This window comes from Trachinotus anak, unplaced genomic scaffold, assembly GCF_046630095.1.
Source record: "Trachinotus anak isolate AG129_WGS33_773 ecotype Australia unplaced genomic scaffold, CSIRO_AGI_Tana_v1 ptg000004l, whole genome shotgun sequence".
Lineage (NCBI taxonomy): Eukaryota > Metazoa > Chordata > Actinopteri > Carangiformes > Carangidae > Trachinotus > Trachinotus anak.
The window spans coordinates 7,557,920-7,575,180 of NW_027273855.1; the positions used below are offsets into that span (position 1 = coordinate 7,557,920).

The following is a 17,261-nucleotide window of genomic DNA, read 5'->3' on the forward strand; positions in this document are numbered from 1 at the left end:
AGAATACACACACATGGATGGACTCAGTGGATCAGATGTTTTGTTTGCAAGAGTTGAACTCAGAACATTCCAGATTTGATTTAGCAGATTCTTTCTTTTCCCCCATTTACAACGAAGAAATAAAAGATTTACCCAACATCAAAGTGTGCCAGATTTATAAATCTTACAAACAATTCTCACTCAAGAGAGTTTGAAGTTTGACAAGAAGGTAAAACATGTATATATATTGAATTTCGATATATGAAATATATGTGCTGTTCATAGAAAATAAAAACACATGTAAAAATTATATATGAAACCTATTAGAAATTGGAACAATTTTCATATAATGACGTATAAGTAGCCCATACAAATATATACGTTTATGTATGTATACTTATATTGTGGACATATGTTACATAAATATACAGTATATATCCATCCCAGACCCTGTCAATAAATGTTGATATTATATGCAGAGACCACTTCGCCAGAATGGGAAAATACATAATATATAATAATAAATATAACAAATATTTCCCCTCATAGGTGACATATAAGGCAACATAACTATATCTGCCATATATTATATTTCTGTACCTTCAAAACTCAATTAACTGAGGCAGAGTCTGGAATAATGTTAAACTTTCCTCTAGAAATACTGATCATTATTTGGTGCAGTAAAAATAGATTCACAGAAAACAGTCTACTCCTCAGCTTTTAGTTGTTGGCATCTCAACAGAGTTAATTATGTTCCAATGGTTTTATTCGGACATAATCATCACACTGTTTGGGAACGCCAAGAATTCTCTCTTTTCAGGAATGCGGTAAAGATAATACTATAGATAAGATTGTTCTCCACAGTTCGACCCCTAAATGATGATTCTCTGCTTAATTTATCTTAATTATAATAAAGAGTGTAAAGAGTGTATCTTATAGCAGTATGCTGTCTCCAGTTGGTTACTTTCATAGTCTGATGTAAGTAAGACAGAAAAAGGGGAAGCCAGAAAACAGAAATGTATGTAAGTGCATGCACGTGTGTATTTGTGTGCATATCCTGTACTGCAGAGCAGCCCTTATCTTTTAACCCAGGAAGAGGTTTTGTCTTGTCTTTATTGTATGCATATTTCATATCTTTATGTGTCATGTTGCATGTTAATAAACGAAAATAAAAAATAAAAAATAAAACTGATACGTGCATATCACACCATATGCATATCATTCATGCACACGCAGGGCACACGGTGTACAGCATGGAGACTTGCGGTGTCTGTATAAAACATACACATTAAACTAATTGCGCTTTTAGCAATATTACACGCATACATAATGTGTATGGCTCCCATGGCTCACTGAGGAACAGCTCATTCACACAAGAATATATAACAATGTTTTTTAATCTCACATTTCATCTGAATTTCTACAAGATTGAATAAAATGTTGTCCATGCTGTCATTTGTGGGTGTGATAGATTTTGCTTGATTGTGTTTTTCAGAATTACTTGACAGCAGTGTATGGATTATTACACACAGCGCACTTGTAATGACCCAATATAACCTTATAACACACCCCCCCCCTCCACACTCATCCTTGTATACAGGCACAATTAAAGCAGCAGTGACATGCCCCAGCGCTGCACTTTGATGTGAAAAGGCTAATACAAATATCATCCTCTCAAATAACACCGTCCTCGCTTTGCTCTCTCACCTCTCTCTTTCTTTTCTTTTCTTACCCGTTCTCAGCTCCCATTTTATCTTCCTAGTCCCCCCCCCCCCCCCCCCCCCCCTCCACCCACCCACCCTCCCCAACCACTCTGCCCACTCCATCTTTCCCCTCTTTACTCTTTTTCTCTGTCTCTGTGTGAGTACACAGCCCTGGGCTGACTGGATGTGAGGAGACAGCATCACTAATACTGACTATAAATACACCCTTGTAGTACAGTAGAGAGAGCCAGCCAGCCACAGCATGCATGCTCCAAAACACTGCCCATAATGCACACACAGCTGTTGTCATGTGTAAATGTAAATGTAGTGTCAGTATTGGTCATGTTCATGTTTTCTCTGATTAAAGGCTCTGTTACTGAAAGGATTTTCTGACCTACTGACATAAGGAAACTCTTCACATGGATTGTCATCAAGCTCCAAACAAAGTTGATTTTATTAGTTCCTGACAATGTTGCCATTTTTGAGTACATATACTGTACATATGCACAAATGAATTCACGGAGAGTATATGGCTGGATGACTGTGCAAACCAACTGCACATTCATGCATGAATGCACATGTTCTGTCTACGCATTCATGCATGCCAAGAAGTGCACATGCACAAAGAGAGGTGTGATAAAGGGCAGAGACATACACAGAGAAATGCACACCACACACACACGCGCGCGCACTCACACACACTCACTCACACACACACACAAATACGCATAGAGTGACTTACCTTTCATCTGCGATTCATACTCGGCCAGACTCCCCTTCTCCCTCCTCAGCTTTCCATGTGATGTCATCATCTTTGACCCCTTGACCCTCGTCTGCCACTGAGTCCTTACTTCCTGAACCCTGCTTCTTCTTGTATCCTCACAGTCTCGCCTCCTGTAAAACTCTTAACCTCAGCACCCACTCTAGCTCTGTAGTCTGTGACCTTTCACCCCGACCCCTTTGGCCTTGCTGCTCTACAGCTGCGTATAGCGCATCAGCATCAGTGTCGATCGGCTGCACTCTGCAGGGATATCAGTAGGGTCGATGCGTCCATGGAATCCCCTGGGTTTCTGATATGAATGCTGATCCATAGGTGAACCGGCCTGAGCAGAAGACAGTGAGGGGAAAAAAGAGCAAAGAGAAAATAATGTTAAGAGAAGAAGTGAACAAGAGGACAACAGTGGCAAGAGAAGCAGATTTATTGAGACCAGAATCAGAGGATGGAAGAGTCAGAGGAGGACAAATGAGGCCAGAGCGACAAGACCGAAAGGGACAGTGTCACCAGATAGGAAGATGTAATAGGAGGGACAGCGAGATGGGGCAGAGTGCAGAATGGACAGTAAGAGGGCAGAGTGATGGGGATGTGAGGGAAGAAGGATGAGGGATGGGGGATGGGAAGATGAGAGGTGATGAGTAACGGCAGTAATGAAGGACATTCAGTGCCTTGAGGTCAGGGTTGGGGTTGTCTGTAAAGGTAATGGTCAAATACAAAGAGGAACGTCTCCAATGATTTTTTTTTAAACATGCTGTAAGAAGCTGAACATGATTTCTAAAAGGAAAAAGGTCAAAGATGCAGTCACAGCAGGATGTAGTTAATTCTGTTCGGAGACCAACCACAAACTGGTCTGATGATCTGTTTTGCATCTCGGTTTGTTGAAGTATTAAACATCTCACAGTTGGTTTGTGGGTTACCTTCATTGTTTACAAATGCTGAAGGGGGATTCCACCAATTTTACACAACAAAGTTGGTTCACCCATTATGAGAAGTAGCCTACTACTCAGTGTGAGAATGTTGTATTGTCATCGGGGTTATCTCAGTAGAGTTGTGGATGAGTGGGACGAGCTGATTCTCAATGCAGAGTTTTCTTTTAATGATCTGATGGAAACACAGGACTCTCCATAATGTGCATCAATTTTTACCCTCAATTATTCTACATACTACAAAACCCATGAGCCTCAGCTGCTTTTCCAAATGCCTGGACTTACAATTTTAAGGTGTACTGATGCAACAGCATTTTGAGATCTGTGACAGGATGTTTTGTACAAAAATTCTCTTTGGGACTTGTAGCTCTTATGTATGCTGCCTTTTACCTCCCTCAAACCTAAGAACCCGATATTTTCTAGCACAGTTTTTGTGCTTTTTTAGTCTTTTTGACCATATGTTAAGACAGAATGCAACACACAGTCAGTGCCGCCGTTGCTAGTTAGCTTACTGCTAGCATTTGCACACCTGGTGCAGTGGCTGTTTAACACGCACTGCACAAATGGTCCAGTGGTCAAATCCTCACAAATAACGTGAGGCCAAAATTCACTGTCTCTGAACACACCACAATGATTCAACCAGGGCAGTTTCATGCCTGTCCGAGCTTTGAAAGTGCTCCAGAGTCAGACAACTTTGTGTATAGAAAAAAGTGAAAGGGACTTTTACTTCTGGAACCAGGGGACCCCAAAATAGCTCCTCTGCTTTGCTGCTCCACTGGGCTTTTTAATGGAAAAAAATGCAAGATAAAATGGGGACATCAAAAGGCATGGTTGTTTTGGGAGGGTGTACTGAAAGGATGGGAGGTGTAGGATCCAGCACTTTTGAGATCCAGAATTTTGAAACCGAACTAGGGACTAAAACCCAGATATCTCAACCGATGAAGTACTCCGTCAAAGTGCAATTACAGCTAATTTTACCCACTAAAACTGTTCACTGCTGATGAAATAGAAAGCCATTTTCTGAAGAAATTTTTTCTGCAATGCTAGTACAGTAGAGGCCGAGGCTACCAAATTAGCCCTACACGCACATGACTAAACGCTTACATTGCATTAGACACAGGCATTTGCATGGATGTTTATTAGTCAGCATAAATTGAGTTCACGCGCACACATCATGTCTTGCTTTTAACTTTCACAATGGCAGGTAAGCACATGGACAAATGCACGCACACACACACACACACACACACACACACACACACACACACACACACACACACACAATTGTGTTTCAATGACTTCAGAGGGCAGAAACTATTACTTGGCCTAATCATAACCATAACCTAACCCAAACCTAACCTTATAGGGACTTGGTTTTTGTCACCATGAGAAAGTCCCCATAATGTGATAGTGCAAACAGATTTAGGTCCCCCCCCCCACAATGTGAGTAATACCTGGACCACACACACACACACACACACAAAGACAAAGGCAACTTTACTTCCCACATCCTGTGTCAATTTCTCAACAGGTTTCAGAGACTCTGCAGAGACTACCACAGTGTGCTGCTTTCACAGTGTTACTATAGAAGCTCCAAGCTATAATTTAGGTTTGATTTAAACCCAAAGCAGTAACTTAGGTAAAACATGGCCAGAAAAAAAACACTCCTTCTACACTCATGAGATTTCATGTGGCCTAACTGTGAGAAAATGTAATAATGCTAACACAGGTTGTCAATGCAGTTTTGAAAGCACAGGGATATTGTTTCAAAGCACTGTACGGTACATTCAGGAAATGGAAAATAAAATGAAAAACACAGGAATGGTCTGACATTTTGCATATCATACCCTGACTTAACATTTGCTCTGAGGCCTGTGCTTTCATTTCCTCTCCCAAAACTGCACAGTAGACGTGGTCCAGACACACTTTAGAGACGTTCCAGATTTAACTGGAGAGTAAAAATGGAGAAGTACAGTGAATGAACACCGAGAGAGGGATTTTTGAGTCGGCGAGGGCCCCGAGACCTTGGAGGCTCCTGAGACCTTCATCAGCGCGCGACCTTAATCTGCACAGAACAAAGCGAATGTAAATGATCTGAGAAAGAGAGAGGAGGGGCTGCGAGAGGTTCAGCAAAAGACCAGGAAAAAATACAAAAAGGGGACAGTGAGGGCAGATAGATGGGGGTTACTGGAGAACGGCATTTCATACTTAAAGTCAAGGTCATTGTAAGGAGAAGGTCATACAATATACGTGATGAATATAAAGTAGATTGAAGACAAGAGAGGATACATGTGGTGCGGTGTGATAGCTCCTTATTGCCACTAAGGGGATTTTCTGTTAATTTCTTCTGAAGAAAAAAATGAAGCACTAAGCAGAAGTAATACAGGATACAAGTGGGACATTGTGTTTGATGTGCTGGCTGATACTATATGGGGATTTCCTGACATTGCTGGGAGCCAACCATGTTATGGTACATTGACCCTCTAACTGTACAGAACGTTATCTTGTGTCGCATTTCTTGCAGAAATCTACAGCTATGTTGCCTCTTAACAGCTGCTTCCTTTGAGAAGAAAATCATCCCTCATCCGTGTGGATGAAGCCAAACCACTGCTAATGCGGTGCAAAATGTCAAAAAGAAAACACATGGGTGTCGACTGGACCCTCAGCCAGATGATCTCACATCCTGAGAAGCTGACTTTTGGGAAGTATGCAGTTTCAGTGGAGCTTGAACAGCATGCACAGGAGGTTGAAGTATCGTCTTTATCAGCACAGTATGATCACGGACGAGTACTGTCAGACATGATCTTATGCTAATCTGTGCCACAGCTGTATGCTCACTGCTGCAAACACAAGTCATGTAGAGTCAGGTGAGGCTCTCATCTGTGTGACAGACTGATTGGAGAGGCTCTTATAGACAGAGACATGATTGGGAGAAGATGGAGCTTGTTGCAGTTTATGCTGCAGGAGGAAGCAGTCAGACGAAGACTTGGTGGAATAGAACAGGTCTCACTGGAAAACATACAACAACAGAAAGGCGCTTGTGACTGATTCATACTGAACGTTACAGTGTTACAATGTTACCTTGCTGAGTGGGTTGTAGGCGAAGCACTGACATGAAATGGAATGGAATTAGCCCAAATAGTCAACTACAGACAGGACCTGTGCTGTCAGGTCACAGTGTACAGCAGCTTTTGTTCTACAGTCCTCATTATCACTGAAAGCTGTTTCAGCAGGTGGTTAAAATGTGTTTCGATGTACTGTAGAATAACAGCTGCTGGCCTCCGTCATGTAGTTTGTTTTTTTAAATATGTTATTTGGATGGACATATATAGTGTCTGGCTATTTAGGTCCAGGTAACTCCAAAGGTCATGTACTACACAGATTGTTAAAATAGCTATTCAATGTCTCTGGAGTGAGGGATTAAAAAAAAAAAAAAAAATCATCTTATTATATAGCTTAACTGGGGCTTGAAGACTTTAAATTTATAACTGAAGGCTTGCCTTAAGAACTGATGGCATGGAGTTACCAAGCAAAAAGGGAGATCAAAAATGCTGTCAAGGTGTTTAACAAGAAATGTAGGATCCTGTGTTTTGTCCCCTCTAGTATGGACTATGAGACAGGATACCTTGGCCTCTGCTGCAGCAGATTTTGATCATAATCTTTTGAGTAAATGCAGGTATTTGTGAGTTCAATACAAATCGAGTTTACACTGGTATGTGCTGCCTCCAGGGTAATGTCCAACACTCACAAAAGCTTTCACCTCCTCCCGCCTACTTGCCTTTTATATGTTACCAGCAGCAGGCCATAACTAGAATTACTACTTCGCAGTTGTATGCCTCAAGTTGCAGTTTACATCCACGTCAGTCCAGACTCACGTAATGTATGTAGTGAGGACCTTGAAGGGATTTATATAAGCTCATAAAAGTGTATTTTGTCATGTTTTGTGAGGTCACATTAACCTTGACCTTTTACCTCTGATCACCAAATTATAATGAGTTCATCCTTGAGTCCAAGTGAACGTTTGTGCCACATTTGAAGAAATTCTCTCAAGTTGTTCCTGAGATATCATGTTCACAAGAATTGGACAGACGGATAGACCAATTCATCAATTTTACACATGAATTACCTACGGCCATGGTAGAGGTAATAAAAATGAAAAAACATGCAACCTTAAACAGTGTTACAAACTCACTTGAGCACTGTGTTACAAAGTTTATCCATAAGCAATGCAGACTGACAAACACACTACTGCGACTGTTCTGGAAAAACAAACCTGTACAATCTCGTATGCTCGAATCAACTCAGTTGCTGCTGATACCAGCTCTCTTTCGCTGTTCTTTACTTGCTGAACTGCAGCCTCTACGCCAAGGAATGGTGGAATGGTGGAAGATACTGCTTGGGAGGGTCAGACAGTAGTCTCAGCACTTGTTGGCTTGTTAGCTTTCCAGGCTTTCCAGGCTTGTTGATTTCCACTGTCTGCGCTCTTTGGAGAGACTCATTGCTGCAGTTTGGTTAAGTTATACAACCTTTAGTGCCTGTTAGTATTTAGAGTTTAGAGCTATAGTTTTGCTTATTTACTATAAAAGTAAGTGTAAGTTAAGTAAAAACTTTTCAAAAAAATTGATTTAATAATTTATCAGTTTTATGTAGCTGGCAGCTTAGTTTTTTTATGATGCATATTGATTTACTTCCACTCCACATACCAGCATCATACATTAGTGAGCCTTTCACTCGTGTGGCTTGAAAGCTGTGAAACAGCCAATACTTAAAAACTCAAAATACTTTGAATACTTGATGCATTACATTTATGCTAACTTAGCACAACCTTATAGTTGGTCAAATGGTGAATAGCAATAAAGCCAATGAGCTGACTCTATAATGTCGGAAACACAGCAATATCTATCTAAGTGTGCTAACATTAGCCACCAGAAGCTACTGATTGCACCAGACCAAGTAATGCAGTGGCAGCAAAAACCCTGACTGTATTGAACTGAGTGATAGTGGGTTTATTATTGACATGTTCAACATTTAATTTGTGAGAGCACAGCACACTGCTGCAGTTCACCAAAGTAGATTTATTTTAACCGCTGGAAGCTAACGACATGTCATCTCATTCATTGGCTGCTACATTGCAAAATAAATCTGAATGCGTCTCATACTGCCAACCTGACTGCACTACAACAGGTAGGACGCCCTCGTGCTGGCTCTGTCCCCACGCTTCATTTAGAACGTGTCATGAGATTTAGGGCGATGCAAGATTAGCCATGCAAAGTATCAAAATCCAACTTCATCATATCTATCATATATCATAGTTTGCATCTTGCCAAAGTCTCTCTGCACTCTTACACATCCTTCTCAGCTACTGCTTGTGCAGCAGCTGCAGTAACAAACAGGAAACTATATCATAGTAAGCTACCACAGGTTTTTACACACAGTATATAAGATGTCTTTCAGATTCTGGCATGGTAGCTGCAACAGCACTGAGGGCAATTCATGCATAGGACAGGGATGCAAAATTAAAGCCAAATGGCACAGAATACTTTCCACTGCTGCCTCAGGTCCCACCATGGACGTGTTTTATGTAGAGGATCATTTACAGGTAAAGTTTGTGGAGTGCATACCTGTAGGTGCTGGCAGAGGGCGAAATTGTAGGAAAAGATGAATAAAAAAGTGAAATGAAAACAGTTCCTGACAGTTGTGTACTGTGCCGGCCGAGAGGCTGTCAGGCTGCCCACATCCGCTCCTCAGGCTCTGCTGAAACCTTCACTTCTGCACTGGCATTTTCCTTTCCTTCCTATGACAGACCTAATTAGGGGTCAATACAGGTTTGACTGTACAGCTAATTTTGTACCTAGTTTCTACTGTACTACATTATGAATCAGCAAATCTCACTGTGAAATATACAGTCCTGGAAGTAACTTAGTACTTTTATTGAAATACTGTGCTGTACAGTGCTTTACTGTTACACTCAACTTCAGAGGTAAATATTGTGCATACTATGAAAAATATACCCAACAAATAAATGATTATATATTATTATAGTTATGCAGTAGTATATAAAGCAGTGAAAAGTACCCACAGTTTTATCAGATGCATCTTTACTTTGATGCTGTATGCATCAATAATCATAATACAATAAAATAATACATATAAATCAGAAATGGCCATTCTGCATATTGAGCACTTTCACCTTAAGTAGCCTACTATGACTATATTTTGATGCTAATTCTTATATATGTTTACTTTTGAATCTATGGCTTTTACTTTTCTACCCTGTGGTATTTCTACATTTACTTTAGTAAAAGATCTGAATGCTTCTTACAACACTAGAAAAATATCGCAAAGTAAATGTCAGCGTTGCTCATATTATTTCATATCGTGAGTTCTTGTAATGTCACATTTCCCTATGTTATGTTTCTTGCCAACCACAGCTCACAGGTAAACCACAGCCTGGGAATCAGTACCGCTTTCACCCCTCATCTAAGTACAGCCAAGGCGCAAAATGAAATAAATAATTTGTCATATGTTCCTTTTTTTTTTTTGGAACTGAAAAGTCTGTGTTGAACAATTGGTTTCTTAGATGTCTGATGCAGTGAAGGCTAACTGGTCCACCATCATGCTGTCTAAGGTCAGGGATTTGCATCTTAGACTAGACTGGCTATTTTCAGAAGTGCAGTGTTTCACATTAGTGGTTGTTCGACTACAAGTCAGCAGAGAATCGTAATCTTAGCACAGGCATAGTGTGTGTTTAAGAAGCTGCACCTGATACTTAAACTGATCCTCCTTCTAGGGTTTCAGTAAACTTCAGCTCATTAAACAAACAAACAAACAAAAGATCCTGCCCACAAGAAGCCATTCAATTACATTATCATCACAATCTTTGTTGTGTCACTGTAAACCAACAGCACAAAGGAAATCCTACTTTGTAGACGCCTTTGAGGAGGCTGTTTAAGCCATTTGCTTATCTTCATCCTATAATAACTGAATCATCTGTCAATAGTGCAGGTGATAAGCAGGGGGGGTGAATTAAGCTGCTGCTGCTCTAACAGCAGAGGAGCGTTGAGTTATATTTACAAGGGCTGTAAATCACCCCAATATGGCCAGTGGACTGTAGCAGTGCTCCACACAATGGCCACATAAACACCTCAGTGTAATTACACAAGCACACACACACACACACACACAGATGCACAGAGCATCAACACTGAAAATGGTGCACACATTACATAATTGATACCCCTAACAGTCAGTTGCCCACATCCGTTTGTCCACTTAGAAAACCCCCAAGTGAATACAGTGTGCCTTTAAAACACTAAACTATATTTAACACTCAGACATATCCACTTTAGTCACGCATGTACACAAGCGTGCACACAAACAAACACACACATACATTTACACACACAGGTTGTTATTGGATTCAGGAGCAGCATGACAGCCGAACATACCTCACTTTGTGGTCCTCTGCTGTCTCTTTCTATCTGTTCCTCAGCTCTCCTCCTCCTCTTCTCATCCCTCGCTCTCTCTGTCACACACACACACACACACACACACACACAGAGCAGTGTGTTTGAATCTGACAGATTTCTCTCAGCTCAGTTCCCTCCTCTCTCACCCCCCTCTCTCTCTCTCTCTCTCTCTCTCTCTCTCATTTCTCAGGCACACACTCAAAAACAGCCCTCCCCTCCCTCCCTCCCTCCCTCCCCTCCTTTCTTTCTTCCCTCTCCTGCCAAATAGCCTCCACTCTCGCTCTCTCACTGGCGCCGGAGCTGCCTCTCTCCTCCCATTCCCTCCCTCTCTCCCTCTCTGCCTCATGAAGCACTGCGAGAGCTCCGACCCAAGCCACGCCCCCCGCTCTCTCCTCTCCTCTGGGCGGCTATAAATACCGCTGCTGCTATGAATATACCGTCTTTCTCCCTCAGCATCCCTCGCTCCCGCTCCCTCTCTCCATCCATCCATCCCTCGCCTGCACTGCCCTCCCTCCATCCCTCTCTCCCTCCCTCGCTCCATCCCTCCATCCCTTTCTCTCTCCCTTTTTTTTTTTTTTTTGCTTCTGATGACCTTGTATTATTCGCCCTTACAACACCATCACATGACAGGATCCTTTCTCCTCACACACTCTTGCGCAAGATGCAACCGTTTTCCACGCATGCATACACACACACACACACACACACACATAGGTGTATGCTTCAAGGAGGCACGTCCTCAAGCAGCCGGGTTTACCCACACACACACACACACACACAGAGTGAAGACCTAAAGACTCACACAAGCACCACCACAGACAACCGTGTTTTGTGCTATCCGTCTGCTGTGCTTCCTGTCTGTGGTGCCGGATGTGGTGCATTTTTCCTCCTGACAGCTGAGAAAAACACACACTAACAGAGAGATGCGTATCGACAACAGATCACATTGCACTTCGCAAATTAATTCTGCTTGCATCACTTATTGTATTAACACCTGCTCAAAGCATTAGTCAGTCTGTACATACTCATGGTTGATGGATGCACCTGTCCAATGCAATAAGTCTCTATGAAATCTTCCTCTCAGCATCCTTCATCTCTTGTGTACATTCTGTGTCCGATTTATCAAACACTGAGGTTGACTTATCACGCTGATTGCAGTGTAGTAAACCTGCTGCAGGATAAATGAATCAAAAGATAAACTCAGTGTCTTGTTCTCTTCTGTTGTTCTTCACTGTGCACTAACACATTCAGTATGTCAGGTTGATCCGCCTGCAGAAGCGAACAGTGGGCACATTCCCATTGTGCACTTACAGTAGGTATCTTAGACATTAGGCAGCATCATGTCTCTGCTCTTGCTCAGTGCCAGCAATATTGGTTGGGAATGAGGTTACTAACATCTGGTGCAGGCGTGCTATGTGCACCCAGGGTACACTTAAACAGGATCAAATCTTCGCCTGCAGGCCGTATAGTATGTCACGGACGTAATTAATCCTTGGATCGCACCACCCTATCTAACTTCATAAAAGAAAAACCACCAAAAAATGTGAGCAGCACAGAGACAGAGGAAGAATTCTTCCTGTTTGGGTACATTTCCGCTGATCGTGCCCCCATGATCCTGGCAGTTATAGAATACCACAAGGTGCATATGCATTCCCATATAAGGTAGCACAGTCATGTGCAGTGTTTTTATGCCTTTTAGGTTATTTTGTGCAGCTTGCAAGATACAAAAAAAATCCTGCAAGAATTATTAAGTTGTAATTTCCATTATAGCAGTAATATATTAAAAGGTTTGATAGAGTGTTGATTCCAATATCAATTAATTTCATATCATATAATTAGAATTTGAGTTCTGCTGTTTGAAATCAACAACATGCTGATGAAGAAAGGAGTAAAATAACAGAATATGACAGTCAGTGTGAAGCATTTTATTTCCATTATTGGCAAAGGAGTTGATAATGTTTTCCCCAAACAGTTTGATGCACAGCGGGCAATTATGAGTCACCATCTCAGCATCAGCATGAGAGAGAGAGTGCGTGCGTGTCTGTGTGTGTAGGATTAAGTGTGTGTGAAGGAGTGAAGGATTGTGTTTTGCTGACGGCCAAACTGAATCTGTCAGCACGCTCGAGAGGATGTTCTATGCACATGATGCAGGTGTGTCTCAAAACCGTTTCCTCTTTGCTTCTGTCAGCGCAAGGGCCGCTTTCAGGTCCTCTGTGGTGTGCATGTGTGTCTTCAGAGAGTGCGCGAGGGCTCTGTGCAACTCCTCAGGGGAGACCAGGTTGAGGTGCAGCACTGAGTCGACCAGCTGGGAGCGAGCGTTGCCGATGAACGAGTGCGACAGGAAAGACGCGAGGCCTCCCCCGCCTTTCATGGTGTACAGGGGAACTCTGACCATTCCCAGAACCTGGAGAGAGAGAGAGAGAGAGAGAGAGAGAGTAAGACGGAGAGGGGGAAAGGGAGACAAAGAGAGGGAGAGAGAGGAACAGAGCATGAGATCAGGTAAATAGCTGTAATCAGTTATTCACGCACACACACACGCACGCACGCACACGCACACGCACACACACACGCACACACACACACACACACAATCTACCTCCTGTCCATGATCCGTTGCAGTGGATGCAGCTGCTCTCTCCACCTCCCTGATCTGCTCCTCCTCCATCTTCTTCACATAGAAGTGGGTGATGAGTCGGGAGGAGGAGGAAGAGGAGGAGGGGGGTGAAGCAGGGGCATGGCAGGAGGCCACATGATCTTCTACCGATATAGGAAGAACCACGCCCAGCTCCTCTGACAATTCCCTGCTAAGGCCCGCCTCCAGGGTCTCCTTCGCTGGATTAACAAGTCTGAGGTGTAGGGAGGGAGGCGGGAGGGGGGTCAAAGGTCAGGATCAGATATGAAAGTAGATAAACAACCTCAGCTGGATTGTTCTCCTGAGACTCCTCAGTGCAGAAGTAAATAAATCAAGCTGATTGAAAAACTGATTGAATTGATTCCAAGCCCAAAACTTGTTTGCTGACCTCAAGTCACGAGAAAACACAAGAGAGTCACAAGTCACTCGATTTTAAGTGTCATGTTAAAGACAAGTGAAAGTAGTGAGGCCATTCTTGAATATTCTGGTGCCCTAGGCAAGACGTTCACTGGCGCCCCCTAGGGGACTGATCTTCTCATTAAGACTTTTTATAAATATTCTAATACTAAATTCATATTATTTAACAAGATTATATTATTTCAAATTTGACTTTATTCAGCTGTGTCATGTCATCAACATTATCTGTTAGTCAGAAACGTTTCATAAAAACTGGTCCCTGGTTTGACTTATTCTGGGTTTAACATTAGATTGAGTGACTGTACGTCTGTATCTGATTGTCTGTGCAGAAGGATCTTTGACACAGCCCAGACAGTGTCTGTCATTTCTGTACTGAGCTGCAGGTATTATGTGAATATTTATGTGAATAATATTGATGTGAATTGTGGGTGTACTGATCATGTTTTGTGAACTGTTTTAATTTTACTGGATTTATCATTATTTCATTGATCATCAATCATCCTTTCACTTCAGGGTGTAGATAAGTATTAATAATTATGGGCTAACTTTTTGTAAACCTACTGACTGGAGTTGAGGGTGCACCTGTTCAGCCTCGTATCAATATCCCAGTTATGAGTCTTATCTGTGGTGTTGATCATATTATAAAATCTGTATGGAACATAAGTAGCCTGATTATTGATACATGATCACAAAATAAGTGTCGTCCAGCAGGTTAATGAAATGTCAATGAGCAACATCAGTCACCAACAGAGTGTCCCTCCACAGACTCTGCACATAGTCTTTTCTCAGTATCAGGTGTTGAGTGCAGAGTGAGTAGTGAGGTTCTTTTTAACAATCTAATGCAAGCATTGCACAGCAGAGACACATTTTTTTTAAATAGACAGGTTGTCTGAAATTCAGTATTAGAAATGAAAAGTATTAGAAATGAAAAGCATTTCTATTAGTGAAATATAACTAAACTCCCATGAATATGATAAAATAACAATTACCTTATGGCATAGCCCTGCAGTCAGTCACTGATATTTTTCACTTTTGAAGTAATTGTTTTCAGTGCTGGGCTGTGTCCCAGTTCCATGCATAATAATTCGGTGCAGGGTTTCAGTATGCAGCATGTTCATTCAAAATATAAAAATAAGAATGTCAACCTCATGGTGGCGCTAGAGGACAGGTCAGGGGTTCACAAAAGTCAGTAGCCTTCCTCCTCAGGGGACCATGATTATATATTAAGACAATAACACACGCAGAACATACTGTAGACAATTTGTATGAAATAAGTGCTGCTTCTGACCTAATTTCAATTTGCATTTGGAGTTTTCCTTTACTTTGCATATATCATCATCATTTTTCAGACTCTCTCTTCTTGTCTCTTTATATAATTTCACATCAACGATGCCCCAGAAATTCTGGCAGTGAGTACTTTAACTCACAGATGTGAAGGCACAAGTGATTTATATTAAGATGAGTACTAATTAAGCAGTAATGTGTCTGACAATAACGTCTTTTAAAATGGGTTTTTAAGGCAAAATAAGGTACCTTGCAGAGGATGTCATGCAGTTTTTTTCTTCTCTTTCATGGCTCATCCTAGCACTGTGAGTATTCTAGTAACAACGTGTGAATGTTTATTCTGCGCCGTAAAGGTTTAAATCTTTTGACGGGTTCATCTGTGAAGAAAAAGACAGATGTACACACCTGTGCTAAAAGAACCTAAAGCATAAAACAAAGCAGTACCAGGAAAGACTCACCCGCCAGGGAAACCCAGCAGACCATCAAAGCGCATCTGCATCTGTGGGAAATCACAGAGGGTGTTACACACTCACGCACTGATGCAACCACATACACAAACACCAGCAAACACATACACACACAGAGATGCTTACATACAAACAGGAGCGTGTTTTAATGCGAACGGGCAGAAACATTAAAGGCAAAGGTGTGCAACACTTCTGCACTTGTGCAAGGACTCAATTAATTCCATCCATACACCACTCCTACACCACACACACACACACACACACACATACACACACACACACACACACAGTGCTCTTTCTCACCAGTATGATATGTCTGATGGGAATCTTCCCAAACAGCTGACTTTTCGTGTCAGCGTAGAGCATCACGTGACACGCATGCCGGCAGCCTGAGCAGGCCAAAGCCTCCGCCCTCGACAATTGTCCACTCGCCATCTACAAGAATACACACAAACACAGGGCAAAATTACACATCCACAGTTCAGTGCTTCCTGATTACTCTGTTCATTTGGATGGCTGCCCCCTTGTCATGTGATGCCATTGAGACAACATCCAAATACATTTGCTCTCTCTTGTTTATCTCTCCCCCTCCCTCATGTGTTGAATCAACAGAGCAGACTGAAACCTGCTGGTCAGCTCGAAGGCCTGTGGGCTAGTATGTAGAAAATCTCACAGAAGGCTGTGCAGAACCAGGAAGCTGAAAAGTAGATCTTTGCAACCTGTATCATAAAAGCTTTAGCTCCCCCTGTTGGTGTGGAGTAGGCTGACAATAAGAGAATCCCTGCTCGGGCGATTTGGTTTAGTGTTTTTTGCATGTTGTTATCACATGTTAACTATTTTCTTCTCTTTCCCCTCATATTCTTATCCATAATTTAATCAATTAGTCAATTGTTGGAGAAGGTTTATCTCAAATATCCTTTGGATCCTCTGATTACAAACAAACCTAGAGGTGTTTGATTTAAACTTTTCCATCCCTGCTATTCATGCTCCTTCTGTGGACTTGATGCTGAAACATTTCTACTCTTGTTTAAGAGCTGACTTTATACCGTTGCTTAAAAATATATTCATTGTCACATGTCTGTTCCTTTTTCATTACTGTGTTTATGAACAAAAATGCATTATATTATAGCAAATTACACACTGACAAAAGTAAATGTTTTTACTAACAAACTATTTTAAAATTTCATAAACAAAATGCAACAGCTACATTCATACCATTCTGCACTTTACCAACCCCAAAGCCTTGAAGACCTGAAACATATCTAAATTGTTTTAGCTTTGTGTTATTAAATGTATTATGTTTTTATATTCATTTATCCTAACTCTATTTGTACTATTACTGTCTGTTTTTCAGAGTTACTAAAATTAGTAGGATTTGTAAAAATCAACGCTACTGTCAAGGCCACTATGAAAGTAAGCACTCCCACACAAACATGAGCCACACACATTACCTCCCTCAGCGACGCCTCTTCGCAGGTAACGTGGTTTAACAATGTGCTGTCTCATACTTTGCTCAGCATGTTGAGGCGCCGTGTTCACGCACTGACGTTACGGGCACCGATTGGCTGGACAAAGCAAGCGGTCCTGTCTAGCCAATTGCAGGAAGCGG

At 41.8% G+C, this 17,261-nt stretch overlaps 2 protein-coding genes across 7 annotated transcripts in view; both read right to left on the minus strand.

The window, feature by feature from the left end:
* arhgap4b (Rho GTPase activating protein 4b) overlaps positions 1 to 11,035 on the minus strand; it is a 31,408-nt gene extending 20,373 nt beyond the window's left edge. For both annotated transcript variants that reach the window (XM_071475553.1, XM_071475552.1), the window contains exons 1-2: positions 10,832 to 11,035; positions 2,425 to 2,785 (exon numbers count right to left, since the gene is read on the minus strand). In XM_071475553.1, the coding sequence (XP_071331654.1) occupies positions 2,425 to 2,494 (70 nt within the window). In that variant the 5' untranslated portion in view covers positions 2,495 to 2,785; positions 10,832 to 11,035. The remainder of the gene's footprint in view (positions 1 to 2,424; positions 2,786 to 10,831) is intronic.
* A 1,726-nt stretch (positions 11,036 to 12,761) lies between these two features.
* Positions 12,762 to 17,240, minus strand: LOC139620230 (U8 snoRNA-decapping enzyme). Of its 5 annotated transcripts, none has more exons than XM_071475557.1 (5): positions 17,104 to 17,240; positions 15,956 to 16,087; positions 15,644 to 15,684; positions 13,449 to 13,698; positions 12,762 to 13,256 (listed from the first exon to the last, which is right to left on the minus strand). In XM_071475557.1, exons 2-5 carry the CDS (start codon positions 16,085 to 16,087, stop codon positions 13,011 to 13,013), a joined length of 669 nt encoding a protein of 222 aa, XP_071331658.1. In that variant the 5' UTR covers positions 17,104 to 17,240; the 3' UTR covers positions 12,762 to 13,010. The 5 variants fall into 5 exon arrangements, with proteins under 5 accessions (XP_071331658.1, XP_071331657.1, XP_071331660.1 ...); XM_071475556.1 differs by lacking the exon at positions 17,104 to 17,240 and adding an exon at positions 16,278 to 16,383; XM_071475559.1 differs by lacking the exon at positions 17,104 to 17,240 and adding an exon at positions 16,326 to 16,348.
* Between the last annotated feature and the right edge of the window lie 21 nt (positions 17,241 to 17,261).